Source organism: Sander lucioperca, chromosome 2 (assembly GCF_008315115.2).
Source record: "Sander lucioperca isolate FBNREF2018 chromosome 2, SLUC_FBN_1.2, whole genome shotgun sequence".
NCBI classification, from domain to species: Eukaryota; Metazoa; Chordata; class Actinopteri; order Perciformes; family Percidae; genus Sander; species Sander lucioperca.
In genome coordinates, this window is record NC_050174.1 from 19,715,079 (window position 1) to 19,728,010 (window position 12,932).

The following is a 12,932-nucleotide window of genomic DNA, read 5'->3' on the forward strand; positions in this document are numbered from 1 at the left end:
GAAAAGTCATAAAGCAGCACTCTGATAAAACAATGCAAGGTATATTGTTTGGAGCTGTTGAAGAGGGCCCAAAACACAGCATTAGGGTTAATGGACACAACGTAAGCCTATAGAAGCCTACCAAGCAGCAACATTGTGATGTTTGATAAGCCCGATAGCAGCAGTTTGTAGTTACAGGAGTTGCTATTAGAACCAAGGCAGCAGTGCAGGTTTGGTTCAGAGTTCTATTTTGCAGAGTGGAGGTCCTGAAGCAGCAGGCCGGCTCACAGCTCCTCTTTTATTCTCGGCCTCTCTCTTTGCTCTGACAGATCCGTGCTGATATCAGATTGATGGGCCCGTTTGATTGAAGTCTCTTTGTCGTGCTAATGTCACGGCGAGTGATGGATGAGGCGCGTGCGTCGGTACGAAGGCGCGCGTGCGCGCGAGAACTCCACTCCCCAGTTTCTGTGACCGGGCTGACAAACTTCTGTCCTCCGGTCACCATAGGCGACGTGACGACGAGCCTCGTGACCCGCTGCAGAGGTAAGAAAAGAAGTGACACGGAAGAAAGAGAGAGAGAGAGAGAGAGAGAGAGAGAGAGAGAGAGAGAGAGAGAGAGAGAGAGAGAGAGAGAGAGAGAGTCAAGGAAAAAGAGGGGAAAGCAGAGAAATTGAGGAAACAATTTGGAGGACGGAGTGTAACCTGTGAGGAGGTGAAGAGGTGACTTGACTCTTTTCTGTCTTCTCGCGGTGTTTTCCACTGTCACCGATGAGCCTTTGGAAAACAGTTTGAGTTGAGCTGTTGACAGCGTAAAGGCCTTTCGTTTACGCACACAAACACACACACACACACACACACACACACACACACACACACACACACACACACACACACACACACACACACACACACACTCACAGCACAGCAGAGCGCATTATTCATGTGTGTTTCGGGTTTGGGGACGTGCAGATCGCACTTTCTTTCCTCCACAGTGGAAGTTTCTTTCAAAGATATTTTATTTTATTTTATCTTGTGATTTATGTTCGTTCGACAGAGAGACTTCACTCCATTCCATTTATTTCTGGAAAACAAAAACAAACAAAAAAAACGTTTTTAATGGAATTTTCCGATTTTGGATGTTTTTTCTAACTCATTTCCGTTAACATCATCTGTGGGCTCCTGCTTCTTGCTGCTCATTTCACACTTCACTCAGCCCTACCGTGCATCCGGTCTGCATGGACAACATGAACTCGTTTGTGGAATACTCCATTTGTAATCGACCGGGGACCGGCGCTTATTCTGCGCCTAAATCTGGATACCACCACCACCATCATCTGCATCCTCATCATCATCCTTCTCTGGATCAGCATCAGGGCTTCCCCGTGACCTCCGGCTCTTTCCATACTGGACCCACCGGCTCTCCATCTGCCGTTAACGGGACGAGAAGTGACAACAGCGTCGGGGGAGCGAGTTACACCGGGGATGAGCGGCTGTACGGGGGCTCTGGAGGTGGAGGAGCGCACGGGACCACAGGAGCACACCAGCATCAACAGCATCCTCATCATCCTGAGCAACAACATCATCAGCAGACGCACAACGGCTACCATCATCATCCGCACCTTCACCAAACCCAAAGCTTACAAAGCGGAACACTGTCTGCCTATAATGCCGGGAATAGCGGCAGCAGCGGGGCCTATGCGGGTCAGGCGTGCGCCACAAACTCGGAGTATATTAACGCGATAGGCCCTCCCAACACCGTTCACCCCCAGTATTTCATGGAGGAGTCTGTAGCCTCCACCTACTATCATCAATCAACCTTCCCCAGCTCGGCCCCCACCGTCGGCCCCAGCTACGGGGCCCTAGCTGGGGCCTACTGCGGGCCTCAGGGCGCTCTGGCCGGGTCACAGTACCCGCAGCAGCTTGGCGGGGGTCTGGACGCAGCGGGCTACCTGGGGCTTCCACACGGGGGAGGTTACGGTGAGCTACCGGTCTCCCAGGACCGTGAGAGGGGGGATGAGGAGGGCCAGCAGGCCGGGCAGGGGCAGACCTTCGACTGGATGAAGGTGAAGAGGAATCCGCCTAAAACAGGTAAGGAGGGTGGGTGATTTTTCTGGCCATAATTGGTCCGTTTTTGTGACTTAAGGTCATAGTTTAAAGCATTATAAGGGCTGGGCCTACAGTTAGTCAAATGTTGACACTGTGGGCTATTCAATGGAGATGTGGCCTCTTTTGCATTTATCACACGAAATGTTGCAGCCAAAAGACCTAAAATAAGCTTAGCCTAAGACAAAAAAACAGTTAATCGTTTATGAAAAGCTGAGATGAGGGAAAAAGAGAAATGTGGCCTTTAGTCAGCAATACAATGTTAAAAAGAAAAGCTAAAGGGACAGGCTATAAAACAGTTGTTTTGATTGTTTCACGAGCGCAAGAGCTTTCCCACCTCTGAAAAATAACGACTTTAATATTGGCCTAAAATGTTGTTGTTTTTCCTGCAGGCCTAACTTTCAAATGTAAGGTGTCAGGCTTTATAATGTAAATGTTGTTTTCCGTCTGTTCTTTCTTTGTCTTTTCACAAAGTCAAGTCTCAATTCGTTTTACTGTAAACCAGAAAAAAATGGAGAAAAAAAGAAATATAGGCCTATTGCATGTTTGAAGTGTGCCATGGGTGTATTTTAAATGTGGTTGTCCAACATCAAGACACCTCACGTGCACTGTATATAAAAATAACTGTTTGATTATGATTATGAGCCTATTGTTATTATTATTACATTTCACAGATATTTCAACCACAATAAAATATCTGTTGCCGTGACCTGAAATCTTTCATTAATTATTGCTTTATTTTCATTATCATTAAAAAAAATAGTCCACATTTGATCTACAATCGATAAATACAATTCATTAGCTTGTTCTTTTTAAAATGATACAGTCGCCAATTGGCTGCTGAATATTTTTCAAGTGAAAAAAATAGAGCTTTTCATTAAGATTCAAAACATGAAAACGTAAAATATGAAGGTATTGATGATAAAAAAAAAAATTAAAAAAAGTTACATTTTCTCATTGTCGTAAACTGGACTAGGTACTGATATTTTGTCAAATGAAATACGGTGTTTAAGTGTTTTCAGGACTTATTGAGTATGCAGTCATTGCAGTCATATCTCAGGACAGATAGCAGGTCTGGCCTGGGTCCACTATGGGCCCCGAGGCCTGATAGTTTAATTTTTCTTTTCTTTTTTCTCCTCTCTCTTTTTCTGTCTCTCGTAATGGATATAGCAGACGGGTTACTTGCCCTGCTGTTATCTTTTACCCCCCCCCCCAACCCACCCCCACACCCTCCGCCATCACACCCCCAGCCCTGCTTCTCATCCCTCCATCCGTCTGTTCGCGAGCCCCCTCACCCCCCCACCCCCTTCGTATTTCCCTCTGGTCGAACTAACTTATTTTAGTAAAAACGTGGACTTGTACCATGTGTGATTGGTTCAGAGACACTGATCACGCAGAGGCCCAATACAACCTAAAGTCTGGATTTAAGTAGCCTAATTAGCATGAAATTAATAAATATTAACATGAATACATATTAATAGGCTACATAAAGACATGAACACCAAATCAGACATCAAATACGTAAAAAGAGAAGGGGGTCTTTAGACAAGAGGAGCCATTTACAATGAGCGTGATAGGCATAAAGAGTAGCTTCCAAACAAAGACGCATTGAAATTATACACGCGAGGCTTTGTTTTCTACGCTATTAGCATCCATAGCGCATGCATGTTCTCTTTTTATTTAATTATATAAATAAAATAAGTACCTAAAGCACATTTTTTAACAGCTTCTCTCCCCCCCTCTCCTCCACCAGTCAAGGTGTCGGACTTCGGCCTCGCGGGCGCACACAACAACGCCATGCGCACCAACTTCAGCACGCGGCAGCTCACGGAGCTGGAGAAGGAGTTCCACTTCAGCAAGTACCTGACGCGGGCGCGGCGCGTGGAGATCGCCGCTACGCTCGAGCTCAACGAGACGCAGGTTAAAATCTGGTTCCAGAACAGGCGCATGAAGCAGAAGAAGCGCGAGCGGGAAGGCGCCTCCGCCACGGCGCGCTCCGGTACCGACAGCGGCTTCAACAAGGACTTGGAGGACACCGATCAGTCCTCCGCGTCCACGTCTCCAGGCGCGTCCCCGAGCTCGGAGACGTAGTCAGCGCGAGCGACGTGACTGGTTCTGCAGAAGTGTCACTTAGGGGAAACAGGTGGCATACTGTCTTGTACTACTGCTTAGTGATGCACTATGGAATGCATTCTGCATCTACTTCTGCTTTGGTCACTGACTTCCTACATGTCCCAGAATTCCTTTTGAAAACCCACCCAGTACCTGAACTTTTGCATTCAATGAGTTTCACAGAAAACCTTTCTTGCAAGTTGCTGCTTGGTCAGGTGTTTTTATAGAAAATAAAAACGGGTTTCAGTGACTTAATAAGACGTCAAAAAGCAATAGAGCTTGATGATAATGATGATGATGATGATGATGATGAGGATGATGATGATAATGATGGGATGCACTTTGCCATCTTTATATGATGTCTGATATACAGGGTTTCACTGGAAATGGGTTATTTAAGTTGGATAATACATACTATCTGCTGATATTTTGTTGTGTTTTTTTCTACATTTTGTCACTTGAAAAAGTAAATGTTATAATAGTATTTTTGCCACAGTTTTTGTAAAAAAAAGCCCAAACATTTAGATCATTATGGGGCACCTACAACTCCACTGAAAGCCTTCATGATTGAAGTCAATGGAAAGGAACTCAGGAATACACAACTGTGTTGACATGACAATTCAACATACAAAACTCTTTTTTTTAATTATGCAAAATATGACAAGCTGTGGTCCATCTTTACCCCACATACCAGTCTAACTAAATGAGCCTTATGATCAGGAATACAGGGAGCCTCTGATGGCAAAACACACTGTCTTATCTGGCTCTAGCTAGTTTTCTTCCACTTTTAAAACCTTTAATGTTGTTTTGTTTGTTAATGTTTTAAGTGTTGTACTCTGTGTATGTCTCACCCCATGCAGCTCTGGTCTTTGCACTATGTGACTACAGGGTACATTTTCAGACAAATTGCTCAAATACATTGCTCCTTTCAGTTTTTATGAATGATGACAAAGACTGTAACCTGTAACACTTTTACAGTCTGATCTACAGGATTGTGTCTTGAACATGTTAGTTAGACTCAGGGGCTAATATGGTGTGTGTGTGTGTGTGTGTGTGTGTGTGTGTGTGTGTGTGTGTGTGTGTGAGGGTTAGTGATCACTGAAAAAAGGGGAAAAAAAGTGCTAAAGCCTGTACGACACACGTCGGCTTGCTGAAAGGGAAAAGTGTGGAAATGGTATTTTACTGCCTGCCCTTCCCCCATTAAAATAAATTATTGGATGCATTTTATGTTATTGATTATATATAATGGGAAAACAGTGAGTATGTCAAGGGGACGTTTCCCTGTGGACATCTTTTTTTGTTACTGCTGAAAACCTGACAGAAAGACTACATCATGTGAATTGTTTAACTAAATATTTCCCTCAGATTAGGTTTTGCAAACATCATGGTCAGGGTAAATCCCTTCATATGTGTATTGTTGTCAGGTTAAAGGCCGGCCTCTCCTGCAAACTGATTTTTTCATAATGATGTCTGTTGTTTTTAAATGAGAGCAGACTGACTGAGTTTTATTAGTTCTGCTGCCTTAGAGACACTCCCAATCATGTTCCGATTTGTCTTTTTCTACTTTAAGCTACCTCAATTAAAGATTCTTCTGTCAATCCACTGCGTTGCACTCTTAATGATATATTCTGTAGACCGACCATAAACTGCTTGGTATGACATAAATTCATTGATTGACGGATCAATTTGATTGATTTGCAGTACCACCCAACATTTCCAGCATTTGAAAGCTGTGCTATTTTACAAACATCTCAAATCCTTGGCATGTTCCAGGGCACGGTCAAGCCACAGAAATCATTTTGGTGCCCTAGCAAGTCCAAACAGTACCATGCTACACTGTAAGAAATAAATCCGTGAAATAACAGATAAAGTTCTGGCAGCTCATTACACAGACTTTTTCCCGTAATTAAAAACAGAAATTTTGGTAGCTGCAGTAAAAATACAGAAAATGTTCTGTTATTTAAAATTCTCTCATACAGTTTGTAAACTGAAGCTGAACTGAATAGAACTTCAAAAACTTAGAAAAAAAATGACCAAAAAAGTCAGAAAGTGTCAAAAATGCCGGAAAGACTGACAAACGACAAGCAACAAAAGCATCAGGAAAAGCTTCGAAAAGTCTTTTCAAAATGTCAGAAAAAACGCCCAAAATGTTGAAAAAAGCGACAGAAACTTCATAAAGGTAAAAAAAAAAAGTGACAACATGGGTAATTAATCCCCCAAAACCAACCTCCGTGGCCAACAAATTCAGCAATTCGACATGTAAAAAACAAAAATCCAACTGTGAGTCACGTTCTATGGAAAATTTCGGTTGAAATATACAGACATTTGACTGTTAATGCACAGATATTTGCTAGAGTATATAGATACCATGCAATCTTTATTGTTTTTGGGTGAAGTATTCCTTTAAGACAAGTGATCTAATGACTCAAACTAGCAGTGAATTAATCTACCAACAAGTATAGTGTGTGTATCACAGCCTGATATATCTTCTTCCTCTGTGCCATAAAAACACACCAATGAGCCACACTGTTGCACTGGGTGACATGCACCTTCATTACCATGAACACACACACTGTTCTTTATAGTGACTCAATCCCACACACACTGTCATGCTGCCACAAACACTCCACCAAATGTGGATTAACCAACCGCTGAAAATAGTTCCCAACAACTGCACTATTTCCTCCTGTTTGAGTAAAAACTACAGTGTCTAGCTAAATTACTGAGACTTTTGTAAATTAAACTAAAAGATGACACACCACATGCCATAGGCTCATCAGAAAAGTGATACGTATCAAGTAAATAAAATGTTAGATTGCCCAAAAAATGTGCACTACATTCCAGCAAGAGGTTGAAATGGCAAAAGAAGGTGAAGGAGGGGAAATGGAAATAACAAAGGAGGAAAAGGAGCTGGTTGTCTTCCTCCTTGGATTAAAGAAACACAACATCCAGAGAACTTCATGCATTTCAAAAGCAGTCAGGCCTCTCACATCCACACGGTTGTATGGCCTCTGGCTGACCCCCCCACACACACACACACACACACACACACACACACAGGGCTACAATGAGGAATGTAGCAGGGCTTTCCGGGTGGCTCAGTGACCTGTTGAACTTTGGAGAGCCTCTGGGATATCTAAACATGTAAACACACTCCTCCTCCCCATCATCATCTTCATCTCCCTCTCCTCTCTGCTGGTCTGAAGATGCCTGTCCTGGAGCCTGGGTGGCAAGCTCAGTCATCACCTCGTCACACACACTGGACACAGACCTGCCTCAGATCCTTTTCCACTCTCACACTTCATCCGGTGCAGCACATCACAGCAGCTGTTTTGATGATGTTGGTTTACCTCATCTTCCACTGCAGTTAGTGGTTTTCTACATTTGCCACTATCCAACTAACAAGAACCTGTTTTTGGCATTGGATATAAATTGCGAGGCGTGGAATTGTCACATATGATCGTTAATCAATCAGTCAATTTATTTTGTCACATGAGATCGTACAAGGTACAATTCCAGTGACAACAGCTTGTGCATGATTTATTATAAAAACTGAATGTGAGGGTGGGGGGGGGGGGGGGGCAGTCTTAGGCAGTGTCCTCATTTAGGATCCTAGTAGTCTATATATCGACAACGTTTCATTTACAGGATTGTTCCGGTGTTGCCGGAGGTTCTGCCGGATAGTCCCTCATTTTCGTCCGGATGTCCATAACCTTCCGCTTTCTTTGTGTTGGCATTTTAAACTCCGGTGGATTTCTGAGGATTATGGTTAACTGCTCCTCAGATCTCTGCAGGGTAAATCCAGACAGCTAGCTAGACTATCTGTCCAATCTGAGTTTTCTGTTGCACGACTAAAACAACTTTTGAACATACACATGGTCCACCAAAACAAATTCCTTCCCGAGACTATTTTGCAGAGGAACTGTTGCTCCGTCCGGCGCTTAGCACCTCCCAACACAATTGTGATTGGTTTAAAGTTAGTGCTAGAGCACACTTTTGTCCTATCCAGGAATGTTGTGTGGACTAGCCAGACCTTCCTCCGCAGCTTGTGGACATAGGTCTGGCAATGCGAGACTAGGATCCTAGAAGCTCCCCCTGAGCCTCTCAGTGCTGGCCCTGGTGTATCCGATACCTTCTACCCAACCTCAACAGGGAGAAAAGGCTGTTACCCAGGAGGCTTAGGCTTTTTCTTCCAGCGCCTGGTCTAAATATCCTTTAGGCAGGGTAGGGCACCGCCTATTGTATGTTCAGCTGAACTAACCACTCTCTGCAGGGCCTTTCATCCTGTTCAGTGGTGTTTCTCTACCAGTCCCTGTCAGGACGCTCTCCATGATGCAGGAGTAGAAATCCCTCAGTATTTGAGGAGTTAACCAGAATTTCATCAGGCATCTGAGGTGAAAAAGTCTCTGACTTACCTTTGTTAGTAGTAAATTTTAGTGTCAAACATAATTTGCATTTTCCTTTACTTTTTTAAAGTTATTATGGAGTAATAAGTGGTTCCATAGTGTATGTTATCTCATCTGCTTCACACGCAGGAGGTCCTGTAGAATCAGTCCTTCATGGTCTAATCCTTTGAGGAAGTCTCTTGGGTCACATTTGCCTTAAGCCGTAACATTATACATTGGGAAAAAAATCGTTTTAAAACATTTTATAGCATGATTAATACCATGCTTGTAAAAGTCTCACACTCACATTGAATACAGTTTTTTGCTCTCTTGAAAGTTATGCTGGTCAATTGTTGCCGTTCATTGCAAAAGCCCCACATCCACTAATCCTAAATCGACCTTCCCCTAGGGAGGAAGTCAGTATTGTCAATACCCTGCCATGCTGAGCTCGAAGCTTACTCGTGTGGAGTGATGAGGTGAAGGCCTTTACGCCAAATATCAAAACTGTATATATTCTACACTCACATATAATCTGTTCCACGTGAGATGGCTGGCTGAACTTTTTTTTTTGCATTTTTGAACATACTGTCATCACAAGATCTAAATAAGGTTCCATAGTGTAGAGGCTGTCATGTCTGCGTTACACGCAGAAGGTCCTGGGTTCGAAACCCGGTAGAATCAGTACTTTATATCTACTGGTTGCAGAGGTAATCGTTTGGGGTAGTTATTTACCTTTAATGTGTAGTCCTGTTCGGTGCTGTTTCCATACCAGGCATTGATGGTTCCTGTTAGGATGCTCTCGATGATGCAGTATTTCACAGTATTTGAAGGGATACCTGGAATTTCATCAAGGATCTGAGCTGGAACAGTCTCTACCGCATTACTATGGAACCCACGCAACTTCAATAGCATTCATACACTACTATTCGCCAGGCGTCCATGCTTACGCAAGGTAATGTAACCCGATTTGTTCAGGTCCTACCCCCTGACCAATCGGCTATCGTAACCTTAACCACTCGAGGTCAATACCTAACCCCAACCAATCGGGCTGCTTCGTAGGGCGGGACTTTCCTAGAAGTTACGTGAGATCCATAATAACCATGCCTTTCTCACCATTGAGTCAGTATGCAGCGCCCAGGTTAGACCCTCAGTGATGTGGACACCAAGGTACTTGAAGCTTTCCACCCTCTCCACCAAGGACCCATTGATATTAAAGGGGGCATAGTTTCTTCTGAAAGTTCACTGCCATCTCTTTAGTCTTGCTGACATACATGAGTAGGTTGTTGTCCTGCTACAGCGATGTGTCAGGTCCTCTAGTTGTTCAGGTATAGGCCTTTTTATATTTATTTATTGTTGTGATCAGGCCCAACACAGCTGTGTCCTCAGCAAACTTGATGATGGTGTTGGAGTCAAAAGTGGCTGCACAGTTGTGTGTGTAGCAGGGGACTCAGAACATGGCCCTGGGGTGCTCCGGTGTTAAGGTTGAGGGTGGAATAGGTGTATCTGCCCCCCCCTCACCACCTGGGGTCTGCCTGTCAGGAAGTCAATGATCCACATGCACAGTTACGTGTTAGTCCTATCAAAATGTTCAGAAACATCCAATACCAACGTTCATGTCGTTTGGGTCGATATAAGCAGACAATGATAACATAGGCAACCACTGTTCTATTTCCCAGATTGTTGATGCCTTTCTGCCATGTTTTCTTTAAGTTCTTTTTTTGTACCCACTATCCTTGTTACACACTAAAACTATCAACCAAAACACACACACACACACACACACACACACACACACACACACACACACACAGACCATCTTGTGTGTGGAAAATCAGTGAGAGAAATTGATTGAGTTTTGATAGGATGTCAGGTTAAGGAAAAGAAGGAAGGAAAGAAGAAAAGTTTGCCCGTTTTGAAGACAGAAGAGGGGCAGGAGGAAAAGAAGGGGGGAAGAAAAGGAGGAGAAGCAAGAAATGCTGAAGATGGTTACATTGGTAAGGCAGAACACAGGAAATATTGTGCTTATTGAGGCCGAGAGTACAGAGAGAGACAGAGTGAGAGACAGAGAGAGAGAGAGAGAGAGAGAGTGAGAGAGAGAAAGAGAGAGAGAGAGAGAGAGGGAGAGAGAGGGAGAGAGAGAGAGAGAGAGAGAGAGAGAGAGAGAGAGACCTTGAGAAGGAGCGGAGATTCTTTCAGGGTGACCTCATACGGTCTGACCCCCAACTTCTGTTTTCCTTTCCATAACTCATCTCAAGTTCAACACAGGGCTGTCTGCCTGCCTCTGTGTGTGTGTGTGTGTGTGTTCCTGCCCTCACAATGAGCAGTGGAAGATAAAGTGGTGTGGTTGCAGTTCAAGAGTTCAGTCTCAATCAAATAGATGAGTGCACATGCACAGCCACAGCCACATGCACACACACACAAACACACACACACACACACACACACACACACACACACACACACACACACACACACACACACACACACACACACACACACACAGCCCTGGCAAGGGTCTGCAATTTCTACATTTAGGCATTTCTATTCTATTATCTTCAACAGCCAATTGGTCAATAAAACGTTGATTTCTGATCCGAGTGCAAAGAGAGGAACATTATCAAAGCCTACTGTCGCGTTGGTGTGTGTGTGTGTGTGTGTGTGTGTGTGTGTGTGTGTGTGTGTGTGTGTGTGTGTGTGTGTGTGTGTGTGACTGAGCGGAGCCAGATGGTGCTGGGTGTATTTTCATCGGACGACAGTCTCATCATGTTTCTGCTTTTCTCCCAACTACTGTGAAAGAATTTCTTTCTTTTTTTAATTTGGAATCAAAGTGCCCAGAAATCTTTTCCCCACTCCATGTTATTGTTGTACATTTTGCAATTTAAACTCAACTGGTATTATTTATGAAAGTGGTTTGATTATTATTAATTTTATTTACTAATTAAGTTGAACTTAATTTGAACTTTTTACCTTTATTTTATCATTGTTTTGTTTCCTATCAATGTATATTGTATTGGTATACAAGTTCATTAAACAATATCACCTCTTGATAAGTATTATCCTGTTTGCTTCTGCTGTTTTTTGTTACCATAAAACAATTAACTCTGGTTTAAGTGTAAATTATTTTATTTGGTTGAATCTATTTCTTTTGCGTTACGTTGATAAATTAAAAGATGCCTTCTGTATTAAGCTTTTATTTAATGCAGGTATTCATCTTTATCTTGCTCCATGGACTGTAACGCCACAGTCTGCTGTATCTCAGCTCAGTGGGCTTTATTACAACCTAACCTACAACAATCTCATGGCATGTTGTTCTTCATGTTTTGAGATAGCAAAGGCAAAGGCAAAGGCAAAATATGGTGCCTTGCTCAAGAGCACATTGGCAGAGCCCAGAAGGTGAACTGGCATCTCTCCAACTACCAATCCATGCTCTGTACTTTGTATTTTGTACAGAATTTATGCTTTTTTAAATCAAGAATTAGGTACAATTTCCTATAAATGAGGTTTATTGACCATGAATTTCAAAAATAATAATAAAATGGTAATAAGTTGATGTTAGTGGTGTTTATACACGGTAGTGAAAAGAAGTGTTAAACGTCGAAAAATGTGCCAAAAACATTGAAAGAAGCACCAAAAGTGTCGAAAAAAAGAGACCAAAACATAAGAAAAAGTGTTGATTTTCAGTTTTGACCTGGGAGGACGACAAGTGCATGGTCAAATGGAAGACAACACAAGGGTTAAAAGAATGACCAACAAGGCAGATTAAAGGAAATCCATTGGCTGTTCCTGAATATCATGTGATCAGTTAAAAGCTGCTTTAAAATGTTCCACGCCAATGAAAGTTGGTTTCAGTAGCTATTTATGAGTGGGCTTTTTTTTCTTCACACTCAGAACTTTTATATTTCTACATTGGCCCAGAGCATTCTGAAGTTTGATATATACGGGCCCAGAAAGCCAACTGCCTCCATATTTACTTTAATGAATACAGGGAGCCTGGCTGAAGGTCGCAAGAAGAACAACAATACAGAGTTTGAACAGCTCTGTGCCTTCAAAAATGATAATGTGAATATGAATGTGCTAAAGTAAAGAAACATGGCATGCTTTTCCTTTAGCATAGATGACATATTATTCATCATAGTTATTACGTTTGTACTTTAAATCAGAAGAAAATAATAGGTTTGTACTATCTCTATAATCTAATGTGAATGTATTAAAACAGTGCACAAGAGGTTTGTTGCTGTTTTTGTGTGTATTGCCATCCAATTATCTTAGACATTTACTTCATCACGTTGTGATTTTTACAACAACAATATCAATTAGGATTGTGGAGTTGTGTTTTTGTTTCTTATTGTGTGT

General features: G+C 42.6%; 1 protein-coding gene and 1 long non-coding RNA gene across 2 annotated transcripts in view; one reads left to right on the plus strand and one right to left on the minus strand.

The window, feature by feature from the left end:
* The first annotated feature begins 1,160 nt into the window (after nt 1–1,160).
* On the plus strand, nt 1,161–5,489 carry hoxb1a (homeobox B1a). Its single transcript, XM_031317467.2, has 2 exons — nt 1,161–2,067; nt 3,836–5,489. Exons 1-2 carry the CDS (start codon nt 1,215–1,217, stop codon nt 4,171–4,173), a joined length of 1,191 nt encoding a protein of 396 aa, XP_031173327.1. The 5' UTR covers nt 1,161–1,214; the 3' UTR covers nt 4,174–5,489.
* A 4,435-nt stretch (nt 5,490–9,924) lies between these two features.
* Nucleotides 9,925–12,932, minus strand: part of LOC116062794 — a 22,318-nt gene continuing 19,310 nt past the window's right edge. Inside the window, exon 3 of the long non-coding RNA XR_004108099.1 lies at nt 9,925–9,998. This is a non-coding gene — a long non-coding RNA (uncharacterized LOC116062794). The remainder of the gene's footprint in view (nt 9,999–12,932) is intronic.